The 22749-nt window shown below is 52.4% G+C and overlaps 1 protein-coding gene and 1 long non-coding RNA gene across 3 annotated transcripts in view; one reads left to right on the top strand and one right to left on the bottom strand.

Annotated features, from left to right (window-relative positions):
- The first annotated feature begins 2915 nt into the window (after positions 1–2915).
- Positions 2916–11677, top strand: LOC131915554 (uncharacterized). Its single transcript, XR_009380360.1, has 4 exons — positions 2916–3138; positions 3315–3448; positions 4814–9034; positions 11227–11677. It is a non-coding gene; the product is annotated as an uncharacterized LOC131915554 (long non-coding RNA).
- The window catches only part of Vipr1 (vasoactive intestinal peptide receptor 1), a 29223-nt gene continuing 11821 nt past the window's right edge, over positions 5348–22749 (bottom strand). The window contains exons 3-13 of one of the 2 annotated variants that reach the window (XM_059268931.1): positions 20660–20767; positions 18562–18668; positions 17703–17809; positions 17179–17311; positions 13933–14086; positions 13410–13470; positions 13138–13204; positions 12754–12845; positions 10045–10174; positions 9783–9824; positions 5348–9301 (exon numbers count right to left, since the gene is read on the bottom strand). In XM_059268931.1, the coding sequence (XP_059124914.1) occupies positions 9110–9301; positions 9783–9824; positions 10045–10174; positions 12754–12845; positions 13138–13204; positions 13410–13470; positions 13933–14086; positions 17179–17311; positions 17703–17809; positions 18562–18668; positions 20660–20767 (1193 nt within the window). In that variant the 3' untranslated portion in view covers positions 5348–9109. The remainder of the gene's footprint in view (positions 9302–9782; positions 9825–10044; positions 10175–12753; positions 12846–13137; positions 13205–13409; positions 13471–13932; positions 14087–17178; positions 17312–17702; positions 17810–18561; positions 18669–20659; positions 20768–22749) is intronic. The other variant, XM_059268932.1, reaches the window with a different exon arrangement.

The following is a 22749-nucleotide window of genomic DNA, read 5'->3' as shown; positions in this document are numbered from 1 at the left end:
CTGCTGCTGCAGATTAAGGCTCCATGCCTTCATTCCAGAAAGGAAGTGGCTCCTTTCTCCCTGGACCTGCCTCTGGGTTTTTGTGCATGGATCGTTATCATCACTAGACCCGCTTTAGGATCCAGGAATCTAGTCTGTAGACTGGATCAGGCTTCAGTGTCTGTCTCCAGTCTCAACAAGGAGAGACCCTCTCTGCTCACTCACCCACCCAGAAGCAATGCTGTCACTCTTGTGTCTCTGGGGACAGCTCTGGAAGAGGGCTTACTCTTCACATGTGGTAATAGTGGGCTAGGGGAATGCCTGCCCATGGGAAGTGATGGGCAGGGCTGTGGCCCACAATTGCCTTAAATTAAACCCATTCTTTCTTTCCCTTTGACCCATGTCTGCTGCACTATGTGTAACCTTTAACCCTTAACATTGATATGATCCTTAATTGCTTCAGAAATGTTATCTAATGAATACTTTGTATGACTCGGCCCCCTAGGATTTGATTTGGCTTAGTGGGTTTTTCTAAGAACATAAACAATTGAGGCTAATTTAGGCAAAACCATTTATTTCACATACTCATCCCCTGGGTTTGGTGCCCATATTATAAGCTACTTTTCAACTGATAACAAAGATCTATTTTGAGTACATGATGGGCACATTTTAACTTTCACATACTGGTAAACTGAGACTTGTGACAATGTACTGATGTTGTACAGCTGTTTATATACCGTGTATATTAAAAAGACATGAGGTGGCTTCAGAATTGTGTGGAGAATAGATCTAAAGTGTTTACCAATGTGTGTGTGTGTGTGTGTGTGTGTGTGTGTGTGTGTGTGTGTGAGCAGTTCTGAATCGGGGGCTATCTTATTGGTCTGAGATGGTCTGTGAACCATCTCACAGGTGGGAGAAGCGACATCTGGTCTGAACAGGTCTGAGGACTTCAGAACAGGTCTCTAACCAAAGTAGCAGGGGTGGACTGCTCTATGGGCTGGGCAGCCTGCAGGCTCTGGAGCTTCACCCTGCTGTGTCTGTGAGTGGCCACCAGGAGGCGCAGCAGCCAGCCACATCACCTCATCCCAACTTGGGGACACTATCCTTTGTCACTGCTGCTTTGGAACAAAATCCCCAGGAAGGGGTTTGATGCAGCCTCTTTGGACCAGCCTCACGAGCTGTTAGGAGTGTGTGTTCCCAGCATCCCTCCTTTGTCTGTCCTGAGTCCCAGCCATTGGAAGCCAAAGCCACTTTCCAAAATACACATTTTAGTTGCTGGATTTTGGGATTTGAAGGTAGACAAGTCCTGTTGCTCAGGTGTAGAAGTTGAGCCCTGGTCTAGAGAGCCAGTCAGAGAACATCCTAAAGATCTGTCGCCTGGCCTGGAAAGGGAGGGCTGTCCCCATCTGGTAGTACTCAAAAATAATAGCAGCCTTGGACCGTGAAGATGCTTCTTCTGTGCCAGGAGGACTGGGGGAGAGGTTGGACTGATGAGTCTCTGCCTTTTCCTGGAGTCCTACCCTTGCAGGGGGCCTGATTACAGCTGCCAACCATGCTTGCCCAGCACCAGAGGAGGAAAGACTAAGGAGAAGGGCCTGGCAGAGCTGTGAACCAGGTCTCATAGACAGAGGGTCAGATGGACAGACAAGGCAAAGTGTGTGGAGTTTGCTGAGCACCAAAGAGAAGACCTTCTGATGTGAGGAGGAAGATACTTAAAGTCATAGGCACAGCTATGAAAAAGATTGGCAGGTTTGGGGCTGGAGAGACAGTTCAGCAGTTCGGGGCACCGGCTGCTCTCCCAGAGGACCTGGGTTTGGTTACCAGCACTCACATGGCAGCTCACAGCTGGCTCTAACTCCAGTTCCAGGGGACCTGATGCCTTCTGGCCTCTGCGGGCACCAGGCGTGCATGCGGTGCACAAATATACATGCACAGAAAATCCCCAAGATATGAAAATAAGTAAGTACACATTTTAAAAAAGAGTTTGATGACAAGAGATCCTGGAAAAAGTGAAAAGAATGCGAGGGCTTGGTCACAGAGCTGGAAGTGGTAAGGATTGGCATAGGAGCAATTTGTGTGGATCAGCAAGAAATTGCAACCCTGATTTAAAAAACAAAAAACAAAAAACTGAAGACAAGGTCTGAAAGGCTCATGAGTAAGCAACAGAAGAGATGACCGTTAGAACCGTGGGCACACATTAAAATAACAGGGAGACACCACCTTATGGGTAGGCCTGGGCTGTGACTGAGTCCGTAGAGAGAATGACTGACTAGTACTTATGAGGCCCCAGGTTCAATCCTCAACACCACATAAGCCAGGTATGGTGGCTCAAGACTGTGGTCCCAGCACTCAGAAATGGGAGGCAGGAGGATCAGAAGTTCAAGGTAATCCTTGGTATACAGGGGGTTCAAGGCCAAAACAATGGAAAGAGTGTCCATGGCTGCTTCTGGGACCAGGGAGGAGCCAAAGCGAAAGCTAGCAGCTGGAGTGGTAAGGGTGTGTTTCTGGGGGCCATGAGGGATGGGGAAAGTGGGAGCAGAATGAATGGGAGAAGAAGAGTTGGGCACCAGTCTGAGCCCCCAGGGACTGTCCTCCCCAGATCCAGGCTGCCTGAGGTAGTTTCCTGGCTGAGGCTTTCCCACAGGAGGCACTCTGCTGAAAGGCTCTCATGAGGACGAGGAACAGCTGCAGGGGGACAGAGGTGCCCCAAAGCCAGCCTTCCCTCCCACCCCAGAAATAGCCTGAGCCCAGAGTGTGCGCCTGGGGAAGTGAAGCCAGGGTGGTGGGGGTTTGGTGAAGCAGACCGGGACCACCCTGGCCCTGGGGGCTTGTTCCAGGCGCATTTCCAAGGCCCCAGGGATCCGCACAAGGGCCAGAGGCAAGGAACGTGGGGCCATTCAGAGTGAACTTTCTCACGGGACCGTCCAGCAGACCTCACAAAGGCCGGGAGCTCACTGTCCTGGAGGTGTGCAAGCCGAGGGGCTGGGTGCAAGTGGACCTCAGAACACGCTGTCCCCATCTCACAGGCATTGTCCTGTCTCATTGCTGGTATCTGAGAGGACGTCTGTTTGTCTCCCAGAGTGCTGCCTGTTGTGTCCATCCTCGGGTGAACCAGACGCCAGCCACAGGAAACAACCCATGCCAGCTCCCGTTTGAAGAGTAAATATTAGTCTTTTCAAGAGCTGCCCGTTCTCTGTCACTTGGCACAGAGGACGTTGAGTTGGGCAGCAGGGGTGGGGTGGGGGGACCTCTTGGTCTACATATGCTATGGAGTCTGTGGCTCTCAGTTGCTAATGCAAGGGAGGGCTTCAGAAAGAGCAACATCCTTTTTCTAGGAGCTGCACCCGAGTGCCTGTGAAGAAGACCACTCCGAGACCCCAAGCCCTACCCCCGCCTCTTCCCCCAGACATGCATGGTTCAGGCTGCTTCTACTGAGGAAGGGGACTGGAAAGTCTGACTTGATCTTGAGGTATCTGGGCCCCTGTTCTGAATTAGTGACCATGAAACACACTGCTTACCAGGAGGGGAAGAGCCTGCCCATTTCTTGCATTAGGGAAGGCCTTGGGAGTACCCTACCTGGCCACAAAGTCCTGACTCTGGCTTCCCCACCTGCTTCTTTCCTCTGTGACCATCCTCATTTATCTCCACTGTTATCACTCCTGGGATGGTCCTAGCCTCACCTCCACCCTCAGTGTCTTAGATTTGCACTGGGTGAGTGCGGAGCAAATGGAATGGTTGTTCTTCATGGCAACGGCTGTATTTGGAATTACCTAGAAGACATGCCATTGGGTATGCCTGTGAGGACATTTCCAGAAAGGCTTAACTAAGATGGGGAGTCCACCCTGAATGTGGGTGTCTCCATCCCATGGGCTGATGTCTCAGGCTGAGTAAAAAGGAGAAAGCGTATTGAACACTGGTATTCACCTCTCTCTGCTTTCTGACTGGGGACACCTGCTTTGACTCCTGCTGCACTGAACGCTTCCTCCTGTGACCTCCCCGCCATGATGGACTGTATCCCCTCATGCTATGAGCCAACATACCATCTTCCCTAGGTTGCTCTTGATCTGTTATGGCAACAAGGAAACAGTTAATAAGAAACTCTGCCGAGCTGGGCGGTGGTGGTGCACACCTTTAATCCCAACACTTGGGAGGCAGAGCCAGGCGGATCTCTGTGAGTTTGAGGCCAACCTGGGCTATACAGAATGAGTTCCAGGAAAGGTGCAGAGAAACCCTGTCTTGAAAAACGGGGCAGGGGAGGGGGGAGGAGAAACTGCAGAATGAATGTGAAAGGACAATGCGAAAGCATCAGAGAGCTGGGATTCGAACCCCTGACTCCTGCAAGCCGCTGCTCTCTTCTGTCCCGGGGAGAGCTGGAGAAAAGGCCTTCCATCCCCAGAGGAGGTACTGTAGAACAGCTGGGCAGGGAAGGGATGAGAACTGATAAAAGAGGAGTGTGGCACCCACTGGCCACTGACACAGGAGCCCTGTTTCAGTGCCACCCCCAATTCCTAGGCAGCCTTCAGGGACACATGAAGCTACAAATCGAATAGAAGAGGATTTGAGTGAAGGTGAGGGAAGCCAGGGCAAGAACTCAGGCAGGAACCTGGAGGCAGGAACTGAAACAGAGACCACGGGGAATGATGCTTACTGGCTTGTTCCCTGTGTCTGTGCAGCAAGCCTCTGTGTATAACCCAGGCCTACCTGCCCAGGGTGGCACTGCCCACAGTGGGCTAGACCCTCCCGCATCAGTTAACAATCAAGGAAACGCCCCACAGGCATGCCTGTAGGCCAGTCTGACGGAGGCAGTTCCTCAATTGAGGTTCTCTCCTCCCAGGTGTCTCTAGTTTGTGTCAAGTTGAATCCCTTCTCTTGATATTCACGATTCTTCCTGTCCTGTGTGGAGGCTGGGGCATTGACAAGATGGCCTCATGACCTATCTTCCTCATCCTTGGGGATCTGCAGAAGGTAAGTCCTAGATGAATTATGTTTCCCGATAAGGCATATCCTTCGTTCCCACGGATGGGCTTCTGAAGGTAGGGCACCTGGGGCATTGACAGGCATCCTACAGACAGTGGCTGAGAAGAAAAGCCAACACACTGAGAAGAGCAGTGGGAACACCGGGCTCTACGCTGACAAGAGCCCTGGGTTAGCCCTGGGGCTGTCACAGCTCTCTGGCATCACCCTGGTGAAGTCCTTTGTGGAAAACAGAGGACAGCCTGGAGCTCTTCAGTGTTTCCCCCACTGTGGCATCCTGGAGCTCAGGGATGCTGGGACTCCTGGGATTGAGACAAGGACTAGGGGGACAATGAGGGAGGAGGTTGCTGAGAGTATGGGATCTAAGCAGGTAAACAAAACAGCAGCTCAGGAATCAAAGTAAGTAATAGTTTAATGGAGTATTTTAAAATATCAAAATTAATGCAAAAATATAAGATGAACAATATATCAAGACAGAATCAGGATTGCTGGCTGGCTTGACTCTTCTTATGTCTCCAGGTAGGGCACACCCAAACGATCCCATCTTTGATAATATATAGAATATCTGAGGCATGGCTATGGGATTTGGAGAGCTGGGTTCAATACCATCCTCTACAGTGACTTCCCTTCTCTGGATTTTGGCTGTCCCATCTGTCTTGTGTGGAGGCTGGGGCATTGCCAAGATGGCCTCCTGACGCATCCCCTCTGGCCTGCTGAGGTTACTCTGTCCCTTTTCCTGGGAGTCTGTGTCTTCAGGGTCATAGACTCCGGGGCTATTAATATCTTGGCCATCCTGGCTGGAGCAGGGTGTTTAATGACTGCCAGCTGTGGTTCCACTCCTTCCCCTCCCCCAGAGAGAGAAGAGCCGTTCCTGTTCCCACATGGGGGGGAGGGAAGCTCGCCACTGCTCATTTAAACAAGACCTTGCATGGCAGCTAGGATGGAGGGGCTGAGTCACAGTCCTCACCCCACTGTGCCCAGAACACCCCGTGGGAGTGCCTGGGGACTTACCCTTCCACTCACTGTTTCTTCCAAGGGGCTGCCTTGGTCTTCCCACCTTCTGTCCCTTTAGGCCATATTTCCAATAGTCTTAGAGGGTCTCTCCTCAGACACCCTGCAGACATTACAGTCAACATGTTCCACACCAGGACATTGTCTCCCCACTGATCTCCTCACTTTCCTGTTGATGGCCTAGCATCCTTTCCAGACATACACCCTGGGTCCTTCTCCGCATCAACCACCTACCATCTCTCGACCTCATCTGATAGACCTTCTCTTTGTCTCTACTGGCAAGCACCCCAACATCGACTGGGCTGGATTCAGGTGTCCCTGACACCTAAACACGTTTCCTTGGGATCCTACGGCCTCTCGTAGCCCTCAGACACCTCAGTGACGGTCTGCTAGCAGGTAAACCAGCCTCCTTGGACAGGCTGTGTCCCAGAGTGGGAAGACTACCAGCAATCAGGCCTTTCCCAGAGAGCAGATGGAGTCTCTTTGGGTTCAGATGGTATGGCTCCCTGTCCTTACCCACCTGAATTAACTGGCCTTTGCCCTTGGAGACTGTGGGTAGGCTTCAGTTTTAAGGAGCCACCAGAGTATGGGTTTCATTAGGTTCTTTTGGGTCAAGGCAGGACTCACATGAGCCAGTGGTTTGATCTTAGGGGATGTGTGGAGCTGGCCTGGGTATGATCCTCACCACACCCTCTGTCTCATTCTTGGGAGCTCAGAACAGAGGCCTGTTTCTGTGTCAGTTGCCTGCCTGTGAGAGACCTTGACTCTATTAAGCCGGAAGGTGGACAAAGTTGGTAAAGTCTTCGAAGTGTCCACCAGATGGTGCTAGAGATGAGTTGGCCTGGTTTGACAGGTCCCTAGCAGGACCAGAGAGCGACCTGGGTATTGGCAGAGGAAGAAGGGACTGGGATAGCCTTGCCTGGAGTCACCCCTGCCCCACGGCTGTCATCAACCCAGGATATCGGCACAAGTTTTCTTAGCTCCTCAACCAAGGCTTCCAGCCTCTCTTTATCCCAGAACACCCTCCCCTGAGCATCTCACCTTTGAGCAGTGTCCCAACTCTGCCCTTCCTGTCTTGAACACACCTTGAGTCTTACTTTTATTCACTCTTTATCCTCTTGGATGGTACCTGCTCCCCTCTCAGGGCTCCATGATTTACCCCACAAGACACTGGGGAGATTTAGGGCCCATTCATTTAGGCATGGGGTCCCTTCTGGCCTTCACATAGCTCAGGAGGCATTTCTGATATGTCCTGGGATGGCACTGAGTGGCAGCAGCCTTTGAAGGGGCCTTGCAGGTATATCTGAGCCTCTGCTAGCCCATCCCGGCCTCTCTGCACCAGCCTAGCATCCATGTCTGGCTTGTCCAGCAAGACAACACCACATGTTTACAAAGTGGAACCACAGAGATGCGTTTACAGACCCTCAGGAGCTACGTCTCTCTGACCAGCTGAGGTCATCTGCTTTGCCACACTGCTATGTCTAAACCTTTCTGTTAGTTACACAGCCTCCCCTCACTGACTTTTGCTGGGACATCTGCCCTGATCTAATCCTCTTGGTTGGCTCTAGGCAACAGCGACCTGGTTATTGGATTCTCTGTTTGCTGTGTTTTCAGGAATGAGTGTGAAACCTTGCTGTTTCTGACTGTTCTATTGGCTGTTTTGAGTTGCTCCGATGCAGAATCAGTCTCCTTCCAGCTGGATTTAGGGGGTGAGGGTCACAAGGGAACCGTTACAACCTCTTCACACCCAGGTGTGAGTCAAAGGCTCTGGGGGATAAGCCCTCTCATGGAAATGTAGGGCTCCTGTCCAAAGTTAGAAGGGTGGTAACTCCATCTCTCATTGGAAAAGGGGGTGACACTTGCTTAGAGGAAGCAGGAGACCCACACCAGCCAGGGGAACTAAGCCTGTTAGAGCCAATATTTATTGTAATACAAGGTGCAGTTCTGAGGGGACCTGCTGACACCAGCTTGGGTTAGAAGCTGCGTAGCTGCGAGGGTAGAGGGAGGCATAAGATGCCTTGACACCCCCTCCTCCTCCCCCGTCTTTAATGTCAATGACACACTCTGCCACTCTCTAAGGAGGCACAGCAACTGGGGGATGAGGGTAATATTTCTGGTAATACAACTCCAAGAGAATCCAGCAGGTCACAATATGTAAAAAGGTAGTCTTTAAAGCCGGGCGGTGGTGGTGCACGCCTTTAATCCCAGCACTCTGGAGGCAGAGCCAGGTGGATCTCTGTGAGTTCGAGGCCAGCCTGGTCTACAGAGCAAGATCGAGGACAGGCACCAAAACTACACAGAGAAACCCCTGTCTCAAAAAAAAAGGGTAGTCTTTATGTTGGCATTAGTGACAGGAAAAGATACTTGTTCTCTCTGAGACTCAGTTTCCTATTTGTGACCTCAGGATCAAGGGGCCTGCGTGTTCATGTCTCTGACCCTTGCTGTGGTTAATTGGCATGTAGATGAGCACCCAGGGTGGGCAGCTCACTATTGCTTTGGTTGTGCATAAGGCTGGTGTGACTGGTCCTATAGACAAAGCCCCCCGGTGAGCACTGGCTGGGGCTGTCTGCTCCCTTCCCAAAGGTAGGTCCCTGAGTTCCCAGGTCTGAGAATAGACCGACACTGGGACAGTTCCTTCCTGAGCAAGGATCACAACACAGCCGTGGTCCCCCAAACTGAAACTCCAGGTCACAACCATATCTGCCTGAGGTAGAGGAACTCACCCACGGGAGGAGCTGGCAGATAAAAGCAGGACACTCGGGGAGGGGACTGCATCCTCAGAGAGGAGTCTCACTGGCAACGCTTGACCCAAAGCGACTTGAGGGCCACAGTGGAATTCTAGGCACGAACAGGGCAGAACCATTTTGCCCTCGAGTCTCAAAGCTTTGAGGACCGGCGGTTGCTCTCCAGGAGGCGTATGCTGATTTTGTGCGCATGACTGGCAGAGGAGCCTTTGGAGGCGGAGCCTGATGCTGGTTCCTCTCCACATCTTCCAGGGTTGGACCTCCTTGCTCTCCAGCTTCCATGGACCCGGTCCTGGCTGCAGCAAAGGAATGTGTCCAGACCAAAGGTTGGAGCTGCTGCAGACCTCTGCTCCCGGGGCCGGCCTGGGGAGGGTGCGAAGGGGCCTGGCGGCCTCTGGCGGTCAGACTAGGGAGACCTCGGCTTGGAAGCTGGAGGAGCGGCGCGCGCTGGGGCTGACGCGGGTCAGCATGGACACCTGCGTGCTGCACGTGGCGCCGTTGCTGCCTCCCCACGGGTGCTGGGATTTGGAGCTCCAGCCCAGGACGCCCTGCAGGTGCCAACGCCGCCACTTCCGGCGCAGCTCCGCCTGCACCTAGGGCGGAAAGGGTGGTTAGGCCCCATAGGGCAGCCTTGTTAAGCTAGCCCTTAACAAGGTGGGATGAAGATGGGCACTAAATGTAGTACAGGGAGGCCGAGGGGTGCTGCCTGGAGAGTGTACCCCGATTCTTCATCCAGGCACCCACTTGAGCGCAGTTTTATGGCTGCAACTGCACCTTCCCTTGATGACTTACCCCATTTCAGCCCACACGCGCCTAGCTGGAAGTAGCCTGCACCTCGGATGCACACAGGAGCCTGGCTCCTAACCCCACCCAGGGGATGTTAGTGAAGGCTGTGTCCCCACAGTATATCTTAAAGTGAGGCCCTAGGCAACTAGGGTGCTACAGGCTCATGAGAACTACTCTTGAGAGAGGCAGGCTTTAATCTATCCTTGCTCTCAATGATCCCAACAAGGTTTGTACACCCTGAGCCTGGGAGTTCTGGTCCCGGGCCACCAACATCTGGGAGGTGCTTACCTCGCCATTGAGGAAACAATAGAGGATGGCCACCACAAAACCCTGAGAAGGAAGGGGACAGGAGAGGTGAGGCAAGACCCCAGGCACTCCCAGCCCCACCCAACCCATCCCTGGTTCCCCACAGCCCCTTTAGTCCCCTGATTAAGGGAGACACTGAACGTTTAACCAGCGTTTAACCAGCACTTATGACAAGGGAAAAACTGGAACCCCCGTCCAGGGCCCACGACAGCCCCAGATGAGTTCCCTAACCCCACATTCATACCTGGAAAGACCCCACAACAAGTTCGAAGACCATTTTCACCTCGGCCTTGAAGTTGTCAGGGAAGAAGGCAAACATGACGTAGTGGACTCCAAACAGGGGGATCAGCAGAAGCGTGGACTTGGCCAGCCTCCTGGGGACGGGAGAGGCAGCTGTGGGCATGTGGAGATGGGTGTGGTCCACCAGATGGCCAGACTGTGTGAGGATGGACAATGGTTCCTCTACCCCCATGTTTTGCCCACATCTATTCCTGTCCCCTGTCTGTCAATGTTCCTGCTTTCTTGTCCCTTACCTCCTTGCCTGGGGGAAGCACATGAGAGAATTAAGCTCCCTCCATGCTCTTTCTTCTGGAGGAAGCCCACTGAGGATGTAGTTGTAAGAGGCAAGATTTCCCAGTCTCCCTCTTCCTGGTCAGTCTCCCCTGCCTGAAGAGTGAGGGTAAATGCATGCCCAACACAGCCATATCAGAGGTGCTGTCTCCTCGCGAGTGCTTTGGGTATATCCACGGACACTAGCTCCTTTTGGGAACGAGAACTCTGAGGAATGAAGTCTTCGCAGCCCAAAGGCTGATCCCATGTGCCCCGGGTGCAGGAGGGTGACGAGCACTCAGCTTTATGCCTGGTCATCAGGCATAAGGGCAGACTTGCGGCCCCTGTTCCTCTGCTGTGACCCTGTCTCTGGGAGTTGCCTATTTCCCTGATCCTGCATCCCTCCTCCACTCATCACATCAGTACAGAGTCCTGCTCCCAAGAACTAGCTTGTTTTTCTGCCACCCCGGTGCCAGCAGGGCCAGCACTCCCTCTAGGCACTCATCTGTCCCTCCACTGTGTACACTCAACTGACCTGACAGCTGGTCCAGGAAGTGAGGGCCATGTTTTCCTGAGTCCTGGCAGAGAATAGGTCCAGGGGGATGTGGGTGGGATGGGGTGCCCCTGTCTCTCTTGCCTTAGTCCTGGGATCCCACCCCAAGCTCTGTGCAGATGCACCCTGGTCCTTCCCCTCCTTATTGGGCCTGGCTCCCAGCCACACCTCTTTGGCCATGAACCCATCCCACATTCGGAGGCTGACAGATGGAGGCTTTCTTTAAATTGAAGAGTGGGAACTGACAGCCCCTCCTTAGGAATTGCCAGCTCCAGCTCCCCCTTCTGTCTGTGACAGCTGTTCCTTTCCCTCTCTCCCATACAGACCTGGCCACGGTCAGTTTGGGTTCTGTCCCCAATATTAACCCATCGCAGCTGGACTTTTGGAAAACAAGGCTGCTGAGGTAAAGGACACCAGTGTGTGCAGGACGGCAGTGGGCAAGCCCCACAAGTTTCCTTCTGGAAAGGAGAGCGATGTTCTGCCCACACAGCCTGCTGGGTACAGAATGCTGTCACACCAGGAATGGGAGGAAGCCTCAGTCTCAAGCCTGACAGTTGCAGTGTTCTAGAATAGAATACCAAATCCAGCAGCTCGTGACTCTAGCAGGGAGTCTTCCAACCACCGCTGAGATTCCCCTAACAGAGGCCAGTCTAAGGACACCTAGGATCCCAGGATTGGATGGCCCTAGTGGGACTTCCAGGCTTATCTGGCCTGCATGGTGGTCCTCCGTTCTTCATTGCTACAGTAAAATGAAGGTCTTATGGGCCTCTGCATAGGTGCCCTGGTCATGTTTTGTGTTTCCTTCCCTTCCTGTAAGCTCCGATTCCCATAGGAACTTGTTGATCTCCCCAGTGCCCAGCACAGGGAATGGACTTCCTCTTTCCAAACAATGAACTCAATATCTGTCCCATGGACACTGTGGCTCCCTGTGATGGTTAACACCAACTGTCAACGTAACAGAATTTAGAATCATGGAGGAGACAAACCTCTGGGCGTGTCTGAGAGGGGCTTTCTAGATGGAGTTGAGGTGGGAAGACTCACTCTGACTATGGGTGGCACCATTCCATGGCTGGGGTCCCAGATGGAATAAAAAGGGGAAAGTGAGCTGAGCACCAGCATTCACCTCTCTGTTTCAAGACTGTGGATGCCATGTGACCAGCTGCCTCACACTCTGTAGCCATATCTCTGCCATGGACTGCACCCTTGAACTATGAGCAAAAATAGACCTTTCCTTCCTGGAATTGCTTGTCAGGTACTTTGTTACAGACACAAGGAAAGTAAACACCTCTTCTCTTCCTGCCCATAGACCCCAAACCTTGGAGGATGAGGAGGTGTGCATGTGTCTTTTGTTCAAAGTGGGGAGCATTTTACAGGGGACTCTGAGTGTGACATGGGCTGATGCATGGAGACCTCTTGGCTGGTGCCTGGTATGAAATCTCAAAGTACGATTATTATCAATGGGGAGTACGGACCATGGCTGCCTCATAGTGGAATGGGAGCTCCATGGAGCATCACCTGCTGGACATCTATTGTATCCCCCTCCTCTACCAGGTACAGGTCAGGGACCGAGCACAGCTCAGTGTGAAGAAGGCACAGGTTTTTCATCCCCATCAAGCCCCCTGGGGGGCAGTAGGTTTGGACTTCAAGGACACGGGGTGAGTATGAAAATGGCAGATGTGGGGTGCAGAGGGGGGGGCTGCCTGGTGACAGGCAGTGGATGCTGCTGAGCCTGGCCATGGATAAGAGCGATGTCTGGTTTTAGGTAATTCTAGAGGTGTGGGGTGAGGTGTAGCAGATAATCCGAGGATCCAGGATGGAAGTTTGGAGCTGGCGTGCTGTGTCCACACTTACGAGTATGGGCTTCTGTCATTCTTCCCAATGTCGGGAGGCCGTAGTTTCTGAACCAGGATTCGGATGATGCAAATAAACAAGATGAAGTTCACCTATTGAGTGAGGGACCCCAATGTTGGTCACTTAGAGCAGGCTAGGGGTGGGTTGCCTTCCCCAGTGTTCTGCCACCCATCCATAGTACCTCTTAGCAGCTCCTCCCTTTGGAGAAAGTCATCTGAGGACTCTCCTGAGGACCTGGCCTCCAACTTACCTGCTCTAGAGGGAGAGCTGGAAGCATGGGAAAGTGATGGAAACCTGAGGTTCCTTCCTGACCTAAACATTCATTTCCTATGTGTTCTGTGGTTAGTTGTATACTCTGGGATCAGTGGGGAGAGGAGGGCTTACCAAGATGGAGGTGAGGATGGGGGCCTTTATGATCCACCACAATGAGGAGTGGATGGTGTCCCAGCACCTGAAGAGAGAGAGCACAGAGGTGTGGGAGGAGAAGTCCTCAGCTTGAAAGTCAGCCATCCCCCAGAGTCTGCTACCCCCACATCTCCCTCCAGCCTCTTGCTTTGGACTTGGTGCTGTGGTCTGTCTGGGCAAGTATCATCATTCCTAGGGACTCTGCCCCCAAATGACAGCAGCCAGAAGGAGAGGATGGGACAACAGCTCACCCAAAATCTTCAAAATGGATCCTGACAATGGTCCATACCATGATGAATACACTGGGCACCCCTGTGAGGGCCAAAGAAGAACGGAAGAGAAGGAAATGGGCAGAGAACACAGGGAGAGGGTTTGGAGAAGGAACCAGAGAGAGGGAGGGACAGAAAAGGGTAGGCGTTTAGGTCTGCTACCTACAGTGGCACAGGTTGTTCACTGTGTAAAGACCCTCCAAGAGTTACTGAGGCTGTATGTCTGAGGGTCTGTGACCACTTAGACAGTTTTTTTTTTTCTGATTTTAAGCCCTTATAGATTAGCAGTTGCCCTTCATGTCAGGATCAGAAGTGGGAAATGGATGTTTTTGTTCAGGCTCTGTGCCATAGGGTAGCTGTGGGAGGCTACGAGGTGGGCTACCCCAAGGTCACACATTCTGGGACATTCATCACTATTGGTGGAGCACTTCATAAGCAGGCTAGGGTTGCACCCTCCCACCACCCAGTGAGCTTTCCCAGCCTGGCCCCCTCCCTGGTACCATACCCCAGCCGATGAGTATGTACCCCCAGAAGTACTTCCGTTCGGAGAAGAAGGAGACGGCCAGCAGGGTGTGTAGGTAGAGGCCCTCCACCAGCAGCCAGAAGAAGTTGGCCATGATGCAATACTGGAAGAAGACCACAGCTGCCTTGCAGCCGACCTGCGGGGAGCGAAGGGAGGTTCAGGGATGGTGGGTTCCTCGCTGCCCAACCTCTGGTTGTGGGAACAGACACACTTCATCACTGTCAGCTCCCAATCAGGCTCTTGAGACGTACACAGTGGGTTTTCCTGTGATCTTGACTTTATATGCTTGGGCACTTTGGGCCAAGCTGGTAATTCAAATTATCCATCTGTCAATGTATCTTCTGTACTGGCTAAAGATCCCAGTGACTCTGGGCATGTCCAGTCCTCAGCCTTCAGCTGGCTGCATGTGGCTGAGAATAGCCATGGATGCAGTCCAACACAAAATGGTAAACTTGTTTAAAATGTTAGGAGATTTTTTTTTTCTGGTCATATTTTTGGTAACTGGATTTCAAGATTCTCCAGCATGAGCTTGATCAGTAACAACATGGTGTCACAGTGTCAGAAAGTTGGACAAAAGGTGTAGATACACTTCTTGTCTGTCTGTACACCTGTTCATTTACCCGTCCACTGGAAACCTGTCATTTGTGTATGCACATTATGCATGCTTGGGTGGATTTTCAGTCAGTCTCACACTGTAACCAGGCTGACCTAGAACTCACTATGTATCCCTGGCTGCCTTCCAGTTCACAGCTAGCATACCTCAGTCTTCTTCATACTGGGATTATAGGTGTGAGCCACCATGCCTGGCCATTTATCCATTTATTGACCTCCCAACTCATGACAACTTAGCCATCTATTCATCTACCATCCAGACATCCATCCATCAACTGTTTATCTGCTAAACAACCCACCCACTCACCTAGCCGGCTCCCCACCCACTCACCTGTCTCCCCACCCACTCACCTAGCCGGCTCCCCACCCACTCACCTGTCTCCCCACCCACTCACCTAGCTGTCTCCCCACCCACTCACCTAGCCGGCTCCCCACCCACTCACCTAGCCGGCTCCCCACCCACTCACCTAGCCGGCTCCTCATCCACTCACCTGTCTCCCCACCCACTCACCTGTCTCCCCACCCACTCACCTGTCTCCCCACCCACTCACCCGTCTCCCCACCCACTCACCTAGCCGTCTCCCCACCCACTCACCTGTCTCCTCACCCACTCACCTAGCCATCTCTCTGTCCACTCCCTTCAGCTGTCTCTCCACTCACTGAGCTGGCTCTCCATTGTTAACCACTCCACCCGTATGGTACCCTTTGTTTTTGAGCCGGCCCAGGACTCGCGCTGCCCCATCCATATAACCACTTACCAGCTCCCGCTAACGGCCCATCTTCTTTCCTCTCTCCTTCGTTCTCTGCCCACTCAGCCCTCCATACACCTCTTTACTCTCCTCGGCGCCAGCCCATTGCCCCTGCTCCCTGTCCCCCAGTGAGGATTGGGGGAGATGGAACCCTGAGGGCAATTTCTTGCTGGAGACTTACTTCAGGAGCTCCCTGACCATAAGGTGTGAGCTGAGGCGTTGGAGGAGTCCCAGAGACAGTGTAGTGGACGCTGACAGGAGGGTAGAACAGGGTACTGGCTAGCTTTCTGTCAAAATGACACAAGCTGTCTGTTCATCGGGAAGAGGGAACCTCAACTGATAAAGTGTCCCCACCGGTGTGAGTAAGGCTGTGGGGCATGGTGTTGATTGATGATGGATGTGGGAGGGCGCAGCTCCCAATGGGTGTGGTACCATCCCTGGGCAGGTGGTCAAGGGACTATAGGAAGGCATGCTGAGCAAGCCATGAGGAGCAAACAGTAAGCAGTGCTCCTCCATGGCCTCTGCATCAGCTCCTGCCTTCCCTTCATGATGGACTACCAGCTGTAAGAGGAAGTAAGCCCTTTCCTCCCCAAGTTGCTTTTGGTCATGGTGTTTATCACAGCATAGAAACCTGACTTAAGAGAGGAAGGGAGGCAGAAGTAAGGGAAAGAAGGGCAGGGAAGATCTTCCTTCTGGGAGCCATCAGAACTGGTAGAAAAATGGCCCAGGCAGGTAGGGACAACAGGAGATCCAGAGAGACATGGAGCAGGGTGATCAAGGGACTCTGGGTAGCTTAGTTGACACGATGGGAATGAAGGACTCCTGGGCCTCTGTCTTCTCTCAAAACCCTTCACTCATTTCACAGCTTCAAGCACCCTCCCAGAGCAGCCCTTTAATTTCCATCCCCCTACACACAGAGCCTGGGTCGCCTGCCTTCTCTTTCAGGCCCTTGGCTGTGTGGCATCCTCCTGGAGCAGCCCCCCTCTCCTCCCTATGACTGGAAAGTCCTTTCCTGGGTCACAGTCTAGTCTCTCCAGCTGCAGGCCCGCCTTACAGGACTACTCCACAGAACCACTCACGATCCCAGACTGAACAAACAGGAGAAAGTGAGCTGAGCATCGGCGTTCCTCTCTCTCTGCTTCCTGACTACAGATGCCATGTGACCAGCACCCACACTCCTGCCTCCATGCCTTCCCTGCCGTGTTGCACTGCGCCTTCACACTCTGAGCCAAACCAACCTTTCTTTCCTTACATTGCATCTGTCAGGCATTTTGTCATAGCAACGAAAAAATAACAAATACAGAGGCATACTCTCCAGTGCCTGGCAATGAATTCCTCAGAGGTTCCCTGAGTCTCTGACCCCAGGAAAGCCTAAGACTGGGCTGATGAAGGCAGTCAGCAAGAGCAGGCAGAGAAGGACAGCAATGTGGGGACCAGCACCTCGGCTGTAGAGAGCAGAGGGTTGACCTGGGAGCAATATGGGGGAGGGGGGCTTGCAGAGATGGGGAAACTGAGGCAGGGAGTTGTCTGAGGTCAGAACAGAAACTAGTGATGAGGCAGGATGGGGGCCTGATATGAGGTGTGGGGGCCCTGGGCTCTGACTATGAGGTGTGGGGGCCCTGGGCCTGACTATGAGGTGCCCATGTGCATTTCTTATTAACAGAGGCAGATGGCCCAGCAACCAACTGGTTGCTGCTGCTGAGAGGGGAGAGGGATTTGAGGTGTGGTCAGGGTGTGTGTGGTTCTGTCCTTAAGGAGAGAGGAGGAGAAAGAGAGAAGAAGGAGCAGAGAAGAAAAGAAAGAGGAGGAAGATGAGAAGCGTAAGGAGGATGTGCAGCAGGGGTGTGGGGAGTAGGTGGGTCCTCACCCAGCCTTCAGAGCAGTGGTCCATCTCTCCTCTGTTGAAGAGGGCCAGGTCCTTGATGAAGACAGCAGTGGCCCTCAGGATGAAGGACATAAAGAGATGCATGTGGATGTAGTTTCGGGTACAGTGCAGCTTCCTGCAAGGGGCAGATACATCTAGAATGTGGAAGGGACCTTGGACTACCCCACCCTGATTGGCATGGTGCCATGCTTTAGGCAAGGTGATGGGAAGATATGTGGCCTCCATGTTACAGGCCTTGCCTCCAAGGTGACAACCCCTAATCCCCAAACTCCTGGGCATCAAGAGTATTTTGGCTGGCCCTCCCTCAGGTGCCCAGTATACAGGAAAGGGGACAAGACTGCTCTAGAGGTCACACCTTGGCCACTTGCTGTTGAGGCTGGGATGGCTGGCCTGGCAGGGGCAGGGACTGTGAGTTGTCTGAGGGTGGGACGCGGCAATGGAGGGCCATACTGGGGCTCCACCAAAAAGAGACACATTTCATGTTGGCTGCTGGGGCTGTGCCTCACCTGAACAGGCTCAAGACAGCCATGGCAACCAGGAGGCTGACAAGGGACAGGCTGTAGCCGATGGTGTAGCCAGTCTTCACGGCACTGTAGAACTCGGTCTGCTGCTGCTGGGGGGAGGTAGGCAAGGATCTTGGGTAGGAGTCGGGGGAGCTCAGCTTGGGACTGTTGATGGGGGATGAGCTGGCTATATGCTCTCCTGGGGCCCCTGCCTCACATAAGGAAGATGTGCTCAGGGCTCCCAAGAGCAGCTGAGTGGTGCCCACTAAGCTCTGGTTTTCATAGACACATGGACACTGTGCCCAGAGGTGACAGGGGTAAATGGGTCCTACTTTCTGCTGTGCACGATGGATATCAGTGTGGCAAAGAGTGGAACTTCCAACTCCCACTTGCCAATCATTTTTTTTAAATAGAATTTTGAGAGTCTCCCTCTATAGAACAGGCTAGCCTCAGACTCATGATCTTTTTGCCCAGCCTCTCAAGTGCTGGGATTGCAGATGTAGAGATGTAAACCAGCTTGAGGGTTAGCCCAGGCTAGCCTCAAACTCATGATCTTTTTGCCCCAGCCTCTCGAGTGCTGGGATTGCAGATGTAGAGATGTAAACCAGCTTGAGGGTTAGCCCAGGCTAGCCTCAAACTCATGATCTTTTTGCCCCAGCCTTCCAAGTGCTGGGATTACAGATATAGAGGCAAACCAGCATGGGGTTCTATTTCAGTTTCGGACGCTCTGAGGACAGCTCCCCTTGGGTGTGATCCTCATGGAAGACCTGTGTGTACCCTGTTGGGGGAGTCGGGACAGGCCTCGGGAGTGCAAGCTTGAGGAAAGTGGACCTCGGTGTACAGAGGCACAAGACTCCCTCACCTCATCCAGACTCGATGCGCTGTCATCCAGTCCACAGGCAACGTAGTAGGAGCCTGACTCCAGTTGTGACCAGCCTTCTTCAGTGCAGCTACGGCTGATGTTATGTCCTGGAAGCAGGTGACAGAGGGAGAGATGCAGAGTCTAGAGCCAGGAGGCAGGGCAGAAGACACAGAACTCGCTCTCCCCATGCTCTGGTGCTGCCAGGCTCCAGCTCCCAGACCCAGGCCCTTGGGGTTCCCCTAAGGTGAGAAGCTCCTGCAGAGAAGCTGCCTGATGACAAGCTCAGAACAGACGTTACTGTGACTCCATTTTACAAAACAGAATTTGGCTCCTTTTTTTAGTGCAAACACAGAGGCAGGAAGACTCTGGTGTGTGTACATAGTCACCTCCTGTGCAGCACCAACTGGAAGGCACAGACTGATGAGTGATTTAGTCATGCAAACAGAAAAGTATCATGCTCTACACTTACAGAGCACATTAAGAACATGTGGACCCATGGAGATATTAAGACCATATCAGAAGAACCAGGCAAGAAATTGTCAAACACACCAGACCAATGAAGGGTTCAAGAAACTCCCTCATCTGAACCCCATAAAGAGCAGGACACCTAATGCTAGGCTCGCCCCACCAACCTGTTATCTGAACACGCAGTGTGTGTGCCAAGGGACAGAGAATGCTTCATTGTCCCTGAGGCTGCAACTGAACCTTTTCCCCACTGCTTGGCATGGTCCACTTGAATTTCTATCCACCTGTCCATTCATCTACTTGTCTGTCTGTCTATCCATCTGTACCTAGTCCTATGTCTTGCCTCAATGGTCCTGTACAGACTGGGTACTCTGTCTGGGCTCTCACCTCCAGTAGCCCGCCAACTGGGATCTTAGTAACTTATCTAACCACCTGGGTTTGTTTTCCATCTCTGTCGGCTCTGCCTTTAACGTTGGGGTTGCAGATGTACCCCACATGTCTGTGTTTACAAGGGTGCCGGAGATCTGAACTCATAAGGGTCTTCATGCTTGCACAGCAGGAGTTTTCCCATGGAGTTATACCTCCAGTCTTCCAGTCCTCCTCCTACCCAGCCAGAGCAGACTTCCTTCTAACCCTCTGGTTTTTATCTTCCGTAAGAACCAAGACTCTTTGTAGGGGGCACACTTTCCTCACTCCTGTTACCCTAAAGGACAGGAGTGGGGTTGGCATCACCCTTTATCCACACTTGCAAATGCCCCCCTTGGGGTTGAAGGCCAACTGATCTCACCCCTTCATCCACACTTTCTCTTGTATATCCAGTCACTAGCCATAGTCTCCCATTCCCTCCCTCAGCTTCAGAACTGGGTCCACTGAGTACTGCTGCACAGACTTCACAAAGTCTTCACAAGCTCAAATCTTCATGTGCACTCTGAGGTGAGGTCTGCGGCTAAGGAAGGGCTAGCTTGTTCACATCCCCTCAGGTCCTCATCTGAGCAGAGCATCACTTGCGTCCCCACATCCTCCTCCCTCCCAGAACCTCTGCCCATTTACTGTACATTTGCTTATTGTTTCACTTAAAGGTGTCTCCAGCTAGCACCATGACTCCCAGAGGGCAGGCAGGTGACAGTCTCCAAAGTCCCTTCCCACTGTGTAGCCCGGAGCTCAGAGTGACAGGAGGTATCTCATCTACTGGCTGAATGTGGGCTGGAGGTCTTAAGGGGGCCCCTTCCCTTTTTGTCTAACATGTGAATGTTTGATCAAATAGAACATGACAAGGTATGTAAGCAAAGCTGTGTGGCAGTTTCCTAGGGCCCCAAAGGTCATCTGTTCCAGGCTGTGACAGACTGAGTCATAACCAAGACAACAAGAACATGGGAGGCATAACTCAATCAGACCTGCCAGTCAATCAGTTATCAATTGCTGAGCAAATATTTAATGAGCCCTTCCCACACGCTTATCTCCATGTGAAGAGCAAATCAAATCCCACAAGTCCTCTCAATGCCATCCTTGGTCGTGAAGCCCCCAGGATCCGCTAGACCCTTGGACAGCTTTCTCACTTAAATGGCAAAGCCCCCAAGCTGACACCATTCACAACATGTGGCCCAGCTTCTGGCCTTCAGCCCACAGCTCGTACCATGAATAGGAGAGAAGAGCTGGAAGATGAGTGGGCAGTCCAGCACCACCACCTGGCCCAGAGGAGTGGATGGCCAGCAGGTGAGGTTGTCCCACATCTTGCTGCAGCCTGTTGGGTGAAAGCAGAGGACACGTGTCAACAAATGGGCACAGTGACCACTCTCTTCCTCCTCCTTTCCTTAGAGGGGCTCTGTCTGAGTGGAGGCTGTGCCTGCCCAGGCTGCAGAGGTCCTGTTCTGATGGAAAGAAAAGAGGACCCTCTCTCCATATGGGATGGAGCTTCCCTACATGGCATCAAATATTTATTTTAGACAGGATCTTGTATAGCCCAGGCTGGCCCCGAGGAAGACCTTGAACGTCTGGTCCTCCTGTCTTACCTCTTGAATGTTGCTGGAATGACAGGTGTGTGCCACCATGTCCAGTTCATACGATGCTGAGGATAAAACCTGGGGCTTGTGCACGCTAACTGCCAACGGCAGAGCTACATCTCCATGTGACAGACGAGCACCAGAGATGCCAGGCAGGTAGCTAGCTGGTTCTGCCCAATGGCAAACTGTCTCTCATTCTGGATGAGTTACTGGACACGTGTACAGGTGTCAATCTTTTTGAATGACAAGAGCTAAGGCTTTGGCATCCAAATACTCAGAACAGCGGCTTTAACTCTGTGGAGTGTTCTGGGAAAGCAGTCCCTGAGAAAAGGGAGCAAAACCTGTTTTCATTTTGTTCTGAACTTTAATGGGAGTTGGTCAAAGTGTGAGAAGGTCATGTCACCTACTGCAGTGCTTGCCTGTGGTATCTGAGTCAGTGACGAGCACAGCTGTATACTCCAATCCACGTTTATAGCTCTCTCGTTCCCAGAGCTTATATTTATAGGCACAACCTTCAGACTGTCACCTTTATCTTTTACTGCTATCATGCCTGCACATGCATACGGCATTTGATTATAAATCACTCCTTTCTGTTTTTTTCTTTTATAGAGAGTCGTATATGTTTCTAGCAGCACAATGAGTGGCCTTCATTTTTATGGTTTGTAAGAAAACAGACATTTAGATTTCAAAACCTTATATTACCAAATTACCAGCAGCAGTTTCAAGCAATTCAGCCCCACAGTTTGAGTCTGCCTTCTCAACACAAACAAGGCTATCAATCCACATTCAGAAAAGCAAGATCCATCTCAAGAGGCTCTGTTAGAAAACATCATTGTTTAAAAACACAAGTATGCATCTTCTGAATTAAAGGCAGCACTGGAGATGTTTCCGTAAGATGCTGGGTACCGGGAAGCATACTGACAGCACTTCTTCACAGAGCTTGCAAAGCATTGCAGGCTGGCTGGTGAGGATGCTGAGGGGCGTTTCCAGGGCTCTACAAAACTGGGTGTCCCTGAGGTAAGACGACTCCTCTGGACCCCTCTCCTGAAGGAGGCTGCCTCTTGCAATGCTGCCAGCCCCACCGGTTTGCTCAGGAAACCCAACCCCAGAGTCAAAGTCAATGCCAGCTGGGCCAAGCCCAGACCAGCCCAGGTCCGAAGGTTCACAAGTTCTCAAGAAGGGGGCCTGGGAAGAGGAGGTGGAGGGATGCATCCACTTGGGGAAAAAGCCTCCAGACTCTCAGTGCTGTGGTCATGTGGCAGCCAAGGAGGGGACTGGGGTGCGCGGGGACGGGGGGCAGGACCCCTGGTGCTGTAGCAGTGTGGCTGGCACCTGCAGCCAAGGCTAAGGAAGGCACCCAGAGTGCATCCTCTCTTCCTGTGGTCCTGCCACTTTATCATGCCCCTCATCTATCCCGAGACCCATGGTTTGCTTTGGCTGATGGTCCGTCTTCTGCTCCTAGGAGGACATAGAGCAGCCCCTCAGGCTGGGAAAATCTGCTCATGATTTATGACCTGTTTCAATTAACATCAGCCAGCTCTAGGTTTGTAATGTCCCAACATTGTTTCAGTCTCTAAATAAGCAGCTTATATAACCGGTCCATTTCACAGATGAGGAAATGGAGGCAAGGTGGCAGGATGAGGTGTGGCCGAGCCTGGGGCTTGCCTATTCACACATTCCTCTCCTGGTTTACAGGGCTTGGTAGCATTTCTCTGGGAAATTG

This window comes from Peromyscus eremicus, chromosome 7 (genome assembly GCF_949786415.1).
Source record: "Peromyscus eremicus chromosome 7, PerEre_H2_v1, whole genome shotgun sequence".
Classification (NCBI taxonomy): Eukaryota; Metazoa; Chordata; class Mammalia; order Rodentia; family Cricetidae; genus Peromyscus; species Peromyscus eremicus.
The sequence above is the reverse complement of the archived record's forward strand: the minus strand, read 5'-3'. Positions and strand labels throughout refer to the sequence as shown.